This window comes from Hippopotamus amphibius, chromosome 11 (assembly GCF_030028045.1).
Source record: "Hippopotamus amphibius kiboko isolate mHipAmp2 chromosome 11, mHipAmp2.hap2, whole genome shotgun sequence".
Lineage (NCBI taxonomy): Eukaryota > Metazoa > Chordata > Mammalia > Artiodactyla > Hippopotamidae > Hippopotamus > Hippopotamus amphibius.
Genome location: NC_080196.1, coordinates 83,954,863 through 83,969,272, shown reverse-complemented (window position 1 = coordinate 83,969,272; position 14,410 = coordinate 83,954,863). Strand labels below are relative to the sequence as shown.

General features: G+C 44.2%; 1 protein-coding gene across 4 annotated transcripts in view; it reads right to left on the bottom strand.

Annotated features, from left to right (window-relative positions):
• Nucleotides 1-4,437, bottom strand: part of VAPA (VAMP associated protein A) — a 38,558-nt gene extending 34,121 nt beyond the window's left edge. Inside the window, exon 1 of one of the 4 annotated variants that reach the window (XM_057698518.1) lies at nucleotides 4,104-4,437. In XM_057698518.1, coding sequence (XP_057554501.1) covers nucleotides 4,104-4,182 — 79 coding nt within the window. In that variant the 5' untranslated portion in view covers nucleotides 4,183-4,437. The remainder of the gene's footprint in view (nucleotides 1-4,103) is intronic. The other 3 variants (XM_057698519.1, XM_057698520.1, XM_057698522.1) reach the window with 3 other exon arrangements.
• Between the last annotated feature and the right edge of the window lie 9,973 nt (nucleotides 4,438-14,410).

Here is a 14,410-nt window from a genome sequence, read left to right as displayed (position 1 = left end):
AAAAGAGTAAGCCTGCATAGTAAAAAACCAGTTTGGGATATGTGGAGTTTGAGATGTCTGGGCAACATGCAACATTCAAATCCAGACAGTCAATAAGCAATCAGCATGTACTTCCCAGCTGATCTTAAGTCTGAATTCAACACAGATTTGGGTGTGTACCAACGTGCGCAAAGAGAGAGCAAGGAGGAGAAAGAGAAACCCTCAAAACAAGGAAGACTGAGCAAGGGGAGTTCAGAGTAAGATAAAACTGAAACCAAGTCAGAATCTCAGAAACGTGAGCACTTAAGAAAAAGGTCACAAAAGAGACAATAAAGAGCAAAGAAGAAAACTGGAAGACAGCTGCATCGCAGGAGCCAAAAGAATCAAGTTTTTAAAGAGACAAACGGTCAATAATGGCAAGTGCCAGAGAGAGGCTGAAGGAGAGAGACAGTGGCAGTGGTCACTGCAGGGGCCATCAGGAAGCGGTGAGGACAGCAGACAGGAGGAGAGGGGTGGAGAGGCCGGGAATATGAACTACTCTTCCAAGAAGTCTGACTGTGAAGGAAACGAAGCGCAGGAGGGACAAGCACCACAAGAAGCTGGGAGTCAAGGAAGCATTTTGTTGGCTTGTTTTTAAAATGAAAGACTTAGGTGTATTCTTATGTTTAAAGGGAGAAGCCAGTGGTTGAAAACATGACAGAGAAAAGTCTGATGGAATATGGTCTGAGTCATGAAAGATTTTTACCTTAAGCAGCAAAAACAGTAGAACAAACAAGCTTGGATATGAGAAGGGTTTTTCTTTCTCAGGGAAGAAAGTGTGGATGTGTGCCAACGAACAGCTGTTACAAGAGGAGACAGCACATCACAGAAGGGCTTGTATGTCACACTAAGTTAGACTTTTATCCGGTGGGCAGTCGAGAGCTCCTTGAAAACTGTTAAGGATGGAGTAGTAAGAAGACATTCATGCCTGGAGGGGAGGAGAGGGGATCACCCCGGGGGGTTTGATGCAGCCACTGTAAAATAGGAGGGATCTGAAACACCTAAAACTGTGTCAAATACCCACCGAGAGGAGGAGTTATCCTCACTCAGGCCGCTTTCTTCATGATGTGCTGCTATTCAAAGATGCTTTGGCTGACACCTTGCAGGTCCCTTGTCACTCAGAGAGCTTAGTTTTTTTTATTGATGTTATTGTTATGGGCCACCTTCAACACAATGGTTTGGTCTATTTTCCTCTTTCTCTGATCATTAGGAGGAAGAATATATTCACAATTTATTTTAGCATTTTCTAAACTTTCTTCTCCAAAGTTTCCTCCAAAACTACTAACAGGATGGGAAAATAAAATGTTGTATAACACAAAGAAAGAAATTTTACAATAGTAAATAAACATTTTAAGGACCCCCCCCCCCAAAGGTCTCTCACATGTAACACCAAATCTCAAATCTGAATTCTAGGTCAAATTACTGCCAGGGCTTAAAAAACAGAATTTGAAAATATCTACCTCTTTTTCATTAATTATGCAACAAAAGACCTACTTCAGAATTCACGACATCATTATAAAAGTTCTTTCACATAAACAATTGTATAAAACAAACAATAAACTTGAATCAAATATTGAGGTATGTAGAAGATATATTAAACTATCTGCTTCTCCACAGCTGTGCAAAGAAAGTGCTGATAAGTCATGTCAAGATGCCTCTGTTATGTGCATAACAGGAAAATTCACTCCCCAATCTCAGAATGATTACATGACTCACTCTTGGAGAAACCATCTTAATCAAATGTAAAGTCGCAATAATTCAAATAAACCTATCAGAAGGTAACATTTTGCAAAACTATCCTTTAACACACACTTAAAAGAAAAGCTACAAGTAACTTAGGGTAGAGTTAAATGACTTTTATACCATCATCAAATGAAGTATAAAGAGATTGATGATTCTAAATGAGCCTCCTCATTCAGTGTTCAACTGCTCTTTGGAATACAGAGAGGTCTCCATGAAAGCAAACTATTTACCTTTGACTAAAAGAATAACTTTCAAGAAGGAAGGGCTTAAATGACACCAAATGTCACCAATTCATCCTACCCCTCCCCCTTCCAGATCCTCCTCATTACCCCACTTTTCACCAAGCAGTCCACTGGGTATTTAAGTACAAGCCAACTTCTCTTACATCAGTAAAGGAGGAAACCACTCCCTTGACCAGCCTCCCCCTTCCCCATTTGAAAGCAAGCTGCTTCCTAAAGCAAGAGGGGAAGAAGGAAGAAGGGGCTTCTTCCCTCATACTTGCTTTGCCTCTATTATAAGATCTACATGCCTTTTCCATCTCGGAGTTCTGCAAGGACTAAGATAAAACCTAGCACATTTTACTGTTGTATGCGGATCTTTTCTCCACCTTGCTTAGCAATGAAATCTCAAATATAAGCTGATACCTGTTTAATAAATCTCACTGTTGAATACTCTTAATCAATATAGAGATGGCACAAAGCTTTCTAAGATTTTTTTCTTTTTTGATGTGGACCATTTTTGAAGTCTTTATACAATTTGTTTACAACATTCCTTCTGTTTTATGTTCTTGGTTTTTTGGCCGTGAGGCATGTGAGATCTTAGCTCCCCAACCAGGGATCAAACCCGCACCCCCTACACTGGAAGGAGAAGTCTTAACCACTGGACCTCCAGGGAAGTCCTGGCACAAAGCTTTTAATAGTGTTTACTAAATAAATGGCCCTAATGAATGTGTGTCTCTATAAACTTTTCAATAAAACGCTTTAGTCAACTGATGTCCAAACTTTAATAGGCCTTGTGAATTACTTGCATCCATAACACAAAAATCTGTTCTATAATCATAGCTAGTAATTCTTCAATACCTAAAATAAGTTAACTATTTGGCAAGTCATTGTGTAGGATTTTTGGTTGTGTATTTAACTTGCCTCTTCGCTATTATTAGCCTCTTACTATGGAAACATTACAACTTCTCTTAAGCAGAAAGCATCAAGCTCGGTGAACATTTCCTAACCTAAAACTAGTTTTAACGGCGTCCAAATCCCTAATGGCAACACACACAGGTTAATCAGGAGAGAAAACTTCTTCTGTAAACTCAGCCTCCCTGAAAATAAAAGCAAAATACTTAAATTCTCGGAAGAACCACACACCATAAAGGTTCACATTAAAGTCCTCCATCCTAAGGTAATAGCTGAGTTACATACTACCTAAATCGTTATATTCATGCTTCCCCAAAGGTGTTTTTTCCCCTTTCAGCTAAAACTGTGTAAAATCATGCCGCGCACATAAACTTGCTACAAAATGCACTTAGCACCTCTCAAAATATTAGTATTTCGTGGGGTTGTCTTAAAAACAAATTCTTACCTAACAAGCAGCTCACTGACATTTCCACTCAAAGAAACTTGCAAATGTACTTAAGAGCTTGCAAAATAAAGGCTTTATATAATACTCCTCTCATAACACCAAAATGCAACATTTTAAAACTCCTAAAACTACTGACATTTAAAGCGTTTCCTATGAAAAGCGACCCAACTGTTTTCCTTTTGGCCTCAACCAGGGACGACAGCAAAGGATCTGATTTAAGCACTGGAGCGGCCACACATCTCACAAGCTCCGTGCTCCTCTCGGTCCCAGAATTAAGCACAAGACACGGACTCCTTCCTGCACAAGGAGACTCGGCTTCCCCGCGACGGGAGCTGGCACGGGCCCCGCTTCCCCGCAGGCTCCCCGCGCGCCCGCAGCATGCCCGGGAAGAATCCGCCCGGGGCGCTCCCTCGGGCCCCGCAGCCCCCGGGGTCCACGCGCAGGTGTCGCCCCGACGCAGGTGTCGCCCGGCGGGGAGGACGTCCGGCCTTCCGTCCCCGCCCCGCCGCCCACGCCCGGACCCCGCCCCGGCCCGCAGGCCAAGGACAAGGCCAGCGCCGCCGCAGCGAGGCGCCCGCGGGCCACAAGATGGCGACGGGCGCGCCGGGCAGGAGGAGGGAGGGGCGCGCGCACCCGCGCGGGCGGCGCCGGGCCGGGCCGGGCCGGGCCGGGCCGGGCGCGGGCGGCGGGGGAGGGGGCCCACCGGGCGCGGCCGCCACCTCCCGCCCGCCCGCCCGCCTCTCTCGCCGGCCGCCCCTGCCCACCTTTGAATTTGAGGTCTGTGGGCGGGTCGAGGACCAGGATCTGCTCGTGCTTCGCCATGGCCCCGGAGGCGGACGCCATCGGAGACAGCGCAGAGCGGGGGCGCGCCCGCGGCTGGTCGCTGGCTGCGGGCGGGGGCCGGCGGCGGCGGCGGCGGCGGCGCGGCTCGACCCGGCTCGACGCGGGGCCAGCGCTCGGCTCCCGAACCCGACGCCCGCCGCTCTGTCGCCGGCTCGCTGGGCCGCCCGCCGGTCCGCAGCTCCGGGTCTCACAACTGACTCAACCCCACACCAGCCGCCGCGGCCACGCGCACTGCGATCCTCGGCGCCCCACGTGACGCCTCTGCGTGCCTACGTGCGCGCCCCGGCGGCCGCGAGGCCTCGCGCCCAGCCCGCCCTCCACGCTGCCCCGCGCGGTAGGCTGCTGCGCCTGCGCGACCCCTGCCCGCCGCGGTCCGAGTCCAGCCCGGCTGTCAAGGGAGCGGGTGTGGGCCGAACGGAGTCATCGCCGGGGCACAGACGCGGCGCGCACCGCAGGGCAGGAGGGCGCAGTCTCGGTCACGTTTAGCCGCAATTACGGAACTGGAGGCTGGAGAACCCGCTACGGCAGCGCATCACCATCGCCCAAGAGGGAATGCCTAAATAGCAGACGGAGGGGCGGTCGGGCTCGTTGACTACAACCCCCAGCACGCTCCGCGCGGGGGCGGGGCCTCCGCCCGGGCTGGTCCCCCTGCGGCGCTGCGCGGTGCTTGCTGGGAGTTGTAGTAGCGTCTGCGGGCGGGCGGGAAGGAGAAGGGTCCGTTGGAAGCAGGGGTGGGGTCTGCCAAGACTCGTTTTGGTTCCCAGAGGGTGTCTCGTTTGTGCTAAAAAAGAAAAAAAAAGCTTTTGGAGACTGACCCAAGGTTCACCTGGTTAGCAATATAAAAGATGTCCTGTGGAAAGCATGCCGGGATCTGTCAGTGTGCGTCCTCTCTAATTCTATCCGTCCCTCCGTCGGTAGAGCTAGATTCCGTGGCTCTCCAGTCCAAGCTCTCTCCTGCTTCCTGAATGCTCTCCAGTGAAGCAAAAGCCAATGAGGAAACACACCTCCTTTGAGAAGCAGACGCGTCGTTGGAGATCTGACGAGGCACACGTATCAAACTGGAAATAAAAGTCAAAATCTCCAGCGTTTGTTGCTGTATCTGTTCTTCAGTTTTGATTGATAATGATAAGCCCAAACCAAAACAGTTGTCACGTTCACGTGTTGGCAACGAATTCCACCTGCAGCATTTACGGTCGCCTGTAGTACACTGAGCCGAGGTAGAAAAAAATCCCAACAGCAAAGTTGCTGACCAATCTTTAAAGGGTTGCCAGGGTAATCGGGGACAGGAACATGAAACAAATGAATGTGCTGCAAATAAACCATTATATAGCTGCTCAAATTCAAATCCCTAGGAAGCGCCAGGAAACAAAGGACAAATTGATGCTGCTGCCATGAAGGAGCAGGCCAGTGGGTTTAGAAAACAGATGAGACGAATGGAACAGGGGCCTAGGCGTGGGCACCAAGTCCACGCTCTCACTGAGGTCCAGGCATGGGAGCCCATCTGGGAATAGCCCTCCAGAACAGCTAACCAGGCATCCGCAACAGATTGTGCCAAAGGAGAGCAATGTATCTTCAGCCATGAAAAACCTCGGAGGATGGCAGCGCTTAAATAGTGTGAAAAGCATATTCTAAATTTACATCTCCTTTGATTTCCTTTTATTCACAAAATTATCTTGAAATTTCAGTTCTCATTAAAGGAGAATACAGAAATTCTTTGTTTATTAAAAGAGGCCTTAAGTTTAAAAAAAAAAAGTTGAGGTTGACAATCCCTGCACGGGATGTAGTGCCACAAATGTTTAGTCATGGACTGACAACCCTAAAGCTGCCACAAACGCTTTTTTTTTTTCTTGGCAAAGAACTCTTATCCATGGGCGAGTTAGCCTGGCTGGACTGGCTCCTCCACAGCTAGATGGACACTTGTCTTCCCAGCACACTGAGCATGGTGCCAGTCTCTCCCCTGAGGGGCAATGTCAGCATGTTCACTGAGTGCAGGAGGAAGCCGGAATTGGATGTGTTCCAGTTTCCACGTCTACATCATTCAGAAAACCTCTGTGCATCACATTCATCGCCTTTGGAATCAATTGTTTTTTCCTTGCAGTATCGCCTCAAAAATGGTATAGAGTCTAAACCTATAAGAATCGGCATATCTGGTAGTCTAAGAATACATGAAATTTCTCTGGAATAATTCCCCTATTACTATTTTAGAGCACTGCATTACTAATGACTCAGAGTCCCCCTGAATCACCTACCCCTCATTCAAGTGCACTATTTAAGTGGTTTGTGCTTTGGTATTTATTAAGACCTTTCTTCTAATGGTTCAAAGAACTTTACAAACATCACAGCTACTCAGAACAACCTTATAACAGCACGTGTTACTTTTGTTGTTAAATATGGAAATTAAAACACCGGTGAGACCATCTAATGTCAGTCAATAGAGCTAATCTGAGGGGGGTGGGGAGTTGCCCAGTTTTCTCTTGTGTGCATTTTTGCTCTTCCCAAACCACAAAAAATGACACCTGAAAGTGATTAAGGCAACAATTTTAAATGTAATTGACATCTATTGTTTGGAATGGATTAACACAGGGATTAATTGCTCTTTTTTCATTGATTAATGCAGCTACATAAAGATCCCTTAAGTTATTAGCAAAAAATATACTCAAGCATATTTCTCTAACTCCCACGTTTTCATGAGTCTAAGAGGTACAAAGTCCCTGAATATTACTTCAACCTACTTAAATCATTAATAATATTCACCTTTGTACAGATTATCTTTTATGAGTTTGGCAAGAATAATGAAAAAAAAATTCCAGTACAAATGGTAACAAAGTATAACTACCTTCTTCTCCATCCTTAAATATGTTAACCTTTACTCTAGTGGTGCTCTGTAATTATGAATTTGTTTATGATCAGTTCTCTGCATAATTCCATTCAGTAAACATTTAAATGAGCATAATTCCAGCAGATATTGAGGCAGTAAAGTGTACAGAGTACAGGCTAGGTTCAAACACTGTTTTCTGCTGTGTGGTCATAGCAGCTTACTTCATCTCTCTTTGCCGGTTCTACATTTGTAAATTGGGAAGAATAACAAAACCTACAACCGAGATTTGTTGTAAGAATTAAATGAGTTAATACAAAAGAAGAGCTTAGAATAGTGCCTGGTTCCAGCACCGTTACCTTGTCAATGTTAAATATGAAATTATTGCTCATCCAGCATGTGATGGGTATACAGTGGTGAGCCAATAGACATGGTCTCTGCCCTTATAGGCTTACCTCCAAGCAGGAAAGACAAACGTGAAATCCTACCTCCTTTGCAGGTAGGATTCTTTTCTTGGAATAAGTTCAACCAGTGAGTTACACTCCTGGGATATTTGAAAGTCAGATAGAGGCTGGCCCTCTCTGCCCCTAGTCTGTTTTCTGCCGAGGCAGCCCGGAGCCTGGAAGCATTGTACAGCAGTGTTCCAGCGCCCAGTCACTAGCTTCCTGTATCCAGAGGCAGTAAGTTGTTGCAGGGTCAGCAGAAGCAGTTGCTCCTACTTGAGTGCAGCTCCCAGATCCCTGGATCAGAGGTAGGACGTGCAGCATTGGAGGCAGCAGCTGCCCTGGGGGGCAGCTGTGTCTGGCCCTGGGAATCATTCCTGGAGACCCTGCCTCTCCACCCCTCCCCAAATTGTGTGAGCACCTAATTCTCTGCATTGCCTTGCTTCCTGCCTGTGATATTAGAGGACTGCAGAGAGGGAAGTGTCAGGGAAGCCAGTAGTGGACCAAGAAGGAGTTCAGTGGTATAGCAATCCGCTGAGTGGTCCTTTAAGGTGAGGACTCAAAACCATCCACCTGATAGAGTAAAAGAGGGCTCTGGAGGTAATACATGAATAAAACACTGTCACTGCACACGATGGGCTCTTTCTAAAGCACATCGATGTGATAGAGAGTGATAACCACCTGGAACATGCACAAGATCAGGGAGCATCACAGGGATGCGGTGCTCATGGAGGTATGGGTGTGTTGGGGGCGACTTCTCTGAGAAAGGGAGACTCCAAGAGAAGGCAGGTGGAAGCTTCACCAGATAAAATCAAGGCTGGAAGAAGAGTCAGGAAAAAACTTATCCTGGGATTTTTTTCTTCGTATGACTATGTAAAGCAGTTAAAACTATAAGATGAATAATCTTTGTTTATGAAAAATAATTTGAAAAATGTTTTCTTGATTAATCTTTTATTCTGTGAAAGCAATATATGATTATTGTAAGAAGTGACACAACCCAAAAGCACATGAATGAAAAGTTTTCTCAGATACCTCCCAATTTTCACTCCACTTAAGGTGACCATTGCTAACTGCCTGGGTGTGTACCACTCCCCAACTTTATCCATACTTATGAAAACATAGCTAGTTTGGTTTTGGGGTTTTTTTAATAAGGATTCTTGTAAAATATGTAAAACCATATACAGTTGTTTTATTCACGTGACAGTAAATTATGGATATTTGATCAGGTCAATTGGCAAAGATCTAACTCAGTCTTTTAATAGCTGAATCCATAGAATAGATTACCCTGCTGTGGTACCATTTGTTCCCTAATTGATAAACGTGTAAATTGATCTAGGCTTTTATCACAACAAACAGCACTGCAATAAACGTCCTAATACACACGTCCTTACCATAGGAAGCTTTTATTTCCACAGGGAGATGCCCAGTGGTGGGACCACTGGATCAAGGATATTTCCTATTTTGATACACACTGCATACATTTTATCCAAAGGTTTGTAGCAGCTCACACTTTCATCAGGAACTTAGCAAGGTGTCTGTCTCCTCCAGCCTCACCAAGTGCTGGATCCCTCTCCACACCAGCAAATGAAGAAGGGGCGTATATAAGTATGCTTGGATTGTTTGGGTTAATAGTTTTGGTCTCTAAAATTGTACGTTTTCCTGAATCCATCCTTGTGTATTGAATACACCTTCTCCTCCTGCTCATTCCTTTTTCTTTCTCTAGATTATGAAGATCAGAGCACCTGTAAGCACCAGATACTCTGCAGTTAATAACGTGTTTTCTCAGGGCTTCCCTGGTGGTCCAGTGGTTAAGACTTCACCTTCCAATGCAGGGGATGCAGGTTTGATCCCCGGTTGGGGAGCTAAGATCCCACATGCCTCAGGGCCAAAAAAACAAAACATAAAACGGAAGCAATATTGTAACAAACTCAATAAAGACTTTTAAAAAAATGTTTTCTCCCACAAATATAATTATTCTTGAAGGAAACCAAACAAGAAGAAATCCAAAGATGCCAATTAACAATAAATCCACATTTAACCTTATCTGACTCCTCATAGTCTCTGAACAAAAGCTTCTTTGCATAACCTATCAAAACCTGAAGTAGCTGCCGGGTTGAGAGCACAGATTTGTTCATCAGCTGACTGGAATCCAGGCTCCATCATGTTTTTGCCCTGTTGTGCAATTAAACTCATGACCTTATCTATAAAATGGCAACAGTCCAACTTCTATTTAGTACTGCTTATAAGTACAAAGTGCTCATCATGGTGCTTGACAAATAGTAAGCTTTTACTAAATGATTGTTATATGAGAGTTCCCACAATTTGATATTTCCTTTGAAATATCAGCCATACATATATATGTTGTTAGACATTTAAATCTGCAACCGAGTGTTATCTTCTTAATAAGATACTTCATAAACGGAAGAGAATATTGTAGGGTTTTCTGAAAATAATGAGTCAGTTTTTTTCTTTGATCCTCGTTGCTGCATACAGGCTTTTCTCTAGTTGTGGCAAGTGGGAGATACTCTTCGTTGTGGTGCTTGGGCTTCTCAGTGAGGTGGCTTCTCTTGTTGCAGAGCATGGGCTCTAGGCATGCGGGCTTCAGTAGTTGCAGCACACAGACTCAGTAGTTGTGGTGCACAGGCTTAGATGCTCCGAGACATGTGGGATTTTCCCAGCCCAGGGATGGAACCCGTGTCCCCTGCATTGGCAGGCAGATTCTTAAGCCTTGGTTTTTTTTTATATATATTCATTTATTCCAGTTGTTGCTTGATGTCTTGTTGGGACAAAGTGCCCTGTGGCACAGTCTTGGGCCAACACAGAGGAAACCAGTACTTCATTTCAGTGCTGAAGAGGTTGATGGTCTAAATGGATGTAAGGAAGAATCACCCAATGCATGACGTGTGTTAAGAGAAGGAGCGGGGAAAAAATTAACTCCAGGAGAGGCAGGAAGTGCTTCAAAGACATCTGGCCATTTCAAGATCATGGCCTTTTTTTGTGGCCAGGTAAACACACACACACACACACACTCACCTTTCTAAGATTTTCTACCAGAACATTTAATTTATTTTTCTAGAGGGTTTTTGTTCTTGTTTTTTCTTAAGAACAAAAAAGTTGGAAACGTGGATAGGCACAATATGGTATATACATACAATAGAATATTATTCGGCCTTAAAAAGGAAATTCTAACACATGCTACAGTGCAAATGAATCTTGAAGACAGTATGCTAAGTGAAAGAGGCCAGACATAAAAAACAAATACTGTATGAGTCTTGAGAATTTCCTGATGGTCCAGTGGTTAGGACTCAGCACTTTCACTGCCGTGACCTGTGTTGAACCTCTGGTCAGGGAACTAAGATCCCACAAGCCACTTGCCCCACCCCCCCCAAAAAAAGCTAATAATTCAGTTTACTATATGAAAAACATAATTCAATTTATTATATGAGGGACCTAAAGTAGTCAAATTCACAGAGACAGAAAGTAAGGTGGTGGTAGCCAGGGGCTGGGGAAGGTGGAGGGTGAGTTAGTGTTTAACGGGTGCAGGGTTTCTGTTTGAGACGGTGAAGAAAGTTCTGGAGATGATGGTGGTGATGGTTGCACAACAATCTGAATGTGCTTAATGCCACTGAACTGTACACTTCAAAATGGTTAAAGTGGTAATTTGCGTGTTAGGTGTATTTTACCCCAACAAAATAAAAGAATAAACGCATTTGTTGTGTTTAGCACGTGATTGATCATTTCCTTCTGTGAGAGCGCCCTGGCTGTCTCCCTCCATCTCAATGGCTATTTTTACATCACTTTTCCTGATCAGTTTAAGTAATATAGGGGATCTAAGCTTAGGCTCACTCCAGTCTGGGTTCTGTTCCTGGCCTTTCACTTCTACAGCTGCTCACCTCCCAGGATTGCTGTGAAAATTAAATGAGGTGATACTTCTAGATGGTAAGTGCTCGGTAAATGTCACCATTGCTGTTACTTACTCCATAATTGCTCGTTCTTAGGCAGGCATGAATGTCCATTTTTGGCTCCCTTTTTAGAGGTTATATAGCTTGGGGTAACTAGAATCATAACTTTATCTAAAGAAAATAATAAATCCAAAAAATTGAATTGTCACCACTGGAGACTCAGTAACACAGTGTGACAAGAGTTCCTCCCAAAGGAATTCTCTTTAGTTCTCCTGTTGAACTTTGTGCTGTCTCCTAAATCTGGACTACATCTCATCAACATATCAAGTAAGTTCCTAGCATGACATTAAAAAATAGAAATATGAATGCATTTGGGGATCACTTTTTATTGCAGAAATAAGTAAGGACCCGTAGTCCTCAAAGAGTGGTTTGCGGCTATGGCCCAAATGAAGCCTGGGTGATCCCAGGATTTAGTACAAACCCAACCAATCAGGGCTTGAGCAATCGCCAATCAGTAACCTGAAAAGTTCAGTCTAAACATGGATGTGATGAGTTCTCCACAGCAACCAGAGCACCTGTGAGGTGGGCAGGAACCCTGGTATCATCATTTATTCAAGTCAGTCTGGACGTGTGGCCGGACCCCAGTGAACCCACAGACTCATTCACCTGGAGAATTTGTACCATGAAAGCACTTCACTTGGTACCATAGCTTTAGCCATTGTCTGTTTGTTATACGTTTAATAGCAGTTGATGCCAAGTATGCAGATTTAACTTTATTCCAATGCAATTACATGGCTATATCACAGAAATTCACTGAGCTGCTTCCTCAGATGCAGGACGTTCTTTGGAATTAAAAGGCTCTGAGACAGATGTAAACTATTATATATAGAATGGATAAACAAGGTCCTACTATATAGCACAGGGAACTATATTCAACATTCTCTGATAAACAATAATGGAAAAGAATATTTAAAAAAAGAATATATATATATATATTGCTGTACAGCAGAAATTAACACAACATTGTAAATCAACTATATTTCAATATTTTTTAAAAAAAGACTCTGAGAAATTTGATTTATCCTAGCCTCAGTGATTCACAAGGTTTTACTTCCTTAGAGATGTGACTTTAAAAAAAATACTGGAACCCTTGAAAACACACATACATTGCCCATCTTTTTCACACGCCGTTTACCTCCTCCCTGCTCCCTTTACATGACTGACCCCCAGGGCTGGAGCCTGCTGGCAAAGACAAGTGACACACACATCCAGATTCCACTGCAGCATCCATCCCCCCGCCTCTGGCCGGTTTCACCTTCAGGATGAGGGTCAGCAACCGGGCTGAGCCGCCAGGCTGCTTCTTCCCCTTCATCCTGGCCCGGGAGGGTGATTTGACAGGCTTGGACAAATAAAACGAGCACATGGCAACCGGGATATACTTATTCTTATTTTTAATCTGGCTGAAAATCAATACAATCATGAATTTTGAAGAATTATCAAGCTAAGGAAGAGAAATGAAATCACAACTCAGATGCGAGCTACGGATTTTAGTGTGAATGACTCCTCCTTTAAGTTTCTATAGATCCATGTAAAGTACAGCCTGGATAGTGTGTGGTTTTAGCACTCATCCCTCTTACTACTGTCGTTCAGTTTCAGAAGAGATACATTAAGCTGAATTTATACTGTGCCCGCCCAAACGACCTAGTAATCATGCAATTTTGGAAATGAGTATATACATTCCAGAATTTATATTTACATATAAATTACTGCATGTTGGCAGTGTAGTAAATGATGCTTGGTCCCTGATTGTATATTCTCTTCTATGAAACCATCTAGATGCCAATTACACACTCAGGGCCCAAGAAAATGACTGTCAGGTGGTTGTGCGGCCATAAGAGGCCAGCTGTAAGGCATACTTTAGCTGGGACTCGCAGGTGGGGGAGGCTGAGGGACACACACCAGGTGGCATTTCAGAGCTCCAGGATCTGTGTCCGCCAAGACTGTGCCCAACAACCCTGGAAAAGTCTGGGTATTTCCTTCTCCCCAGTGTGTACTGACCCGAGTCAATGGCCAGAGGCCCCTCTGGGCAGTCCTGAGAGAATCACCACAGTGCTCCTTTCCTTCCTCCTGGGTCCTACTGTACAGCACAGGGAACTATAGTCAATATCCTGTGATTAAATCATAATGGAAAAGAATATGTAAAAGAATATATGTATGTATATATATGTATAAATGAGTCACTTTGCTGTGCAGCAGAAACTAACACAACATTGTAAATCAACTATACTTTTTTCAATAAATTTATTTATTTATTTAATTTATTTATTGGCTGCATTGGGTCTTCATTGCTGTGCGCAGGCTTTCTCTAGTTGCGGTGACCAAGGGCTACTCTTTGTTGCAGGGTGTGGGCTTCTCATTGCAGTGGCTTCTCTTGTTGTGGAGCACGGGCTCTAGGCACCAGGGCTTCAGTAGTTGCAGCATGCAGGCTCAGTAGTTGTGCCTCGTGGGCTCTGGAGCTCAGGCTCAGTAGTTGTGGCTCACTGGCTTAGTTGCTCCATGGCACGTGGGATCTTCCTGGAGCAGGGATTGAACCTGTACCTCTGCATCGGCAGGCCAATTCTTAACCAGTGCGCCACCAGGGAAGTCCCCATAAATCAACTATACTTGAATAAAATACTTAAAAAAAAAAAAAAACCTTAAAATCTCCTTGTTAAAAAAAATATTCATAGGTTATCTTTCCCGTGTGACATGTGACATTGACCAGCCTCTTTGTTCAGAAAACTGGTGTAGGAGCTAAAGAAAGAGAGATACAGTAAAATGTACAATTGCTTTTTGCGTGCAGTGGTTTATAGATTATGAAAAAATAACCAAAATATCCATGCTACCTGATCCTATGATGAATGAAAAAAATTAAAATATGTGTTGAATAATATTCTCATAACTGGACAGAATACAAGCTTCTTAGGCCATTGAAGAAAGCATCATACTAGAAATGCTTATTTCATATACAGGAACACATTGCCCTTAAGTATATCCTAACACCGACCTCTCATTGCTATTTCATGTTT